A 1,754-nucleotide genomic window follows, 5' to 3' on the forward strand; every position below is an offset into this window, starting at 1 on the left:
TCTATTCCCACTTTCTTAAGGGCCTTTATCATAAATGCCTGCTGGATTTTATCAAATGCTTTTCTGAATCTATTGATATGATCATGTGATTTTTATTTTTCATTTTGTTAATGTGGTGTATCACATTAATTGATTTGCAGAGATTGAACCATCCCTGCATACCAGGGATGAATCCCACTTAATCATGGTGTATGATCTTTTTAATGTATTGATGAATTCTGTTTGCTAATATATTTTTTTTTTTTAAGAGAAGTATGCCTTTATTTTCCTTGTTTCACAAATAAAGTTGGCTGTGTTGGTTGCTTTTTGGGCATTAGTCAAAGAGACCAAATCCCATATCCTCGTCCGACTCCTCCGACTCTTCCTTTGCTTCAACCTTGGCTGGGGCAGCAGCAGCAGCAGGAGCAGCAGTGGTGGCAGCGGCCACAGGGGCAGCAGCCACAAATGCAGAGGGATCAGCCAAGAAGGCCTTGACCTTTTCAGCAAGTGGGAAGGTGTAATCAGTCTCCACAGACAAAGCCAGCACCCGCTTGTATCCATTGATGATCGAATGGGGTACCGATGCAACGGTTGGGTAACCAATCTGCAGACACACGCTGGCAACATTGCGGACACCCTCCAGGAAGCGGGAATGCAGAGTTTCCTCTGTGATGTCAAGCACTTCCGGGTTGTAGATACTGCCATTGTCAAACACCTGCTGGATGATCAGCCCAAAGGAGAAGGGGGAGATGTTGAGCATGTTCAGCAGGGTGGCTTCGCTGGCTCCCACTTTGTCTCCAGTCTTAATCAGCTGCACATCACTCAGGATTTCAATGGTGCCCCTGGAGATTTTAGTGGTGATGCCTAAAGCCTGGAAGAAGGAGGTCTTCTCGGGCCCCAGACCAGTGTTCTGGGCTGGCACAGTGACTTCACAAGGAGCAATGGCCCCAGCACGGGCAGCAGCTGGCACCTTATTGGCCAGCAGCATGTCTCTGATCTCAGTGAGGTCCTCCTTGGTGAACACAAAGCCTACATTCCCCCGGATATGAGGCAACAGTTTCTCCAGAGCCGGGTTGTTTTCCAGGTGCCCTCGGATGGCCTTACGCATCATGGTGTTCTTACCCATCAGCACCACTGCCTTCCCGCGCAGGGACATGCGGATCTGCTGCATCTGCTTGGAGCCCACATTGTCTGCTCCCACAATGAAGCATTTTGGATAATCATCCAGAAGTTGGATGATCTTAAGGAAGTAGTTGGACTTCCAGGTCGCCCTGTCTTCCCTGGGCATCACGGCGGTGCGTCAGGGATTGCCACGCAGGGTTTAAAGACGATGTCACTCTCACGAGGACGCCTGGCGAGAGGAAGAGTTTGCTAATATTTTATTGAGGATTTTTGCATATATGTTCATTAGAGATATCAGCCTATAGTTTTCTTTTTTGTGGTGTCTTTGTCTGTTTTGGGATCAGGGTAATAGTGGCTTCGTAAAATGTGTTTGGAGCCTTCCCTCCTTCTGGATTTTTTTGGAAGCTTGAGGAGAATAGGTGATAATTCTTTTTTGAACGTTTTATAAAATTCACCTGTAAAGCCATCTGGTCCAGGGCTTTTGTTTATTGGGAGATTGTCGCTTACTGATTCAATTTCCCTAATGGTAATCGGCCTATTCAGGTTTTCTGTTTCTTCTCGAGTTAGCCTTGGAATGTGGTACGCCTCTAGAAAATTGTCCATTTCTTCCAGATCGTCAAATTTGTTGGCATATAGTTGCTCATAGTAATTTC

At 46.4% G+C, this 1,754-nt stretch overlaps 1 protein-coding gene across 1 annotated transcript; it reads right to left on the bottom strand.

The window, feature by feature from the left end:
- Positions 1 to 306: 306 nt before the first annotated feature.
- On the bottom strand, positions 307 to 1,324 carry LOC308492341 (large ribosomal subunit protein uL10). Its single transcript, XM_081037189.1, has one exon. The coding sequence runs from the start codon at positions 1,265 to 1,267 to the stop codon at positions 314 to 316; it is 954 nt and encodes a 317-aa protein (XP_080893315.1). The 5' UTR covers positions 1,268 to 1,324; the 3' UTR covers positions 307 to 313.
- Positions 1,325 to 1,754: the final 430 nt, after the last annotated feature.

This window comes from Rhinolophus hipposideros, assembly GCF_964194185.1.
Source record: "Rhinolophus hipposideros genome assembly, chromosome: 3".
Lineage (NCBI taxonomy): Eukaryota > Metazoa > Chordata > Mammalia > Chiroptera > Rhinolophidae > Rhinolophus > Rhinolophus hipposideros.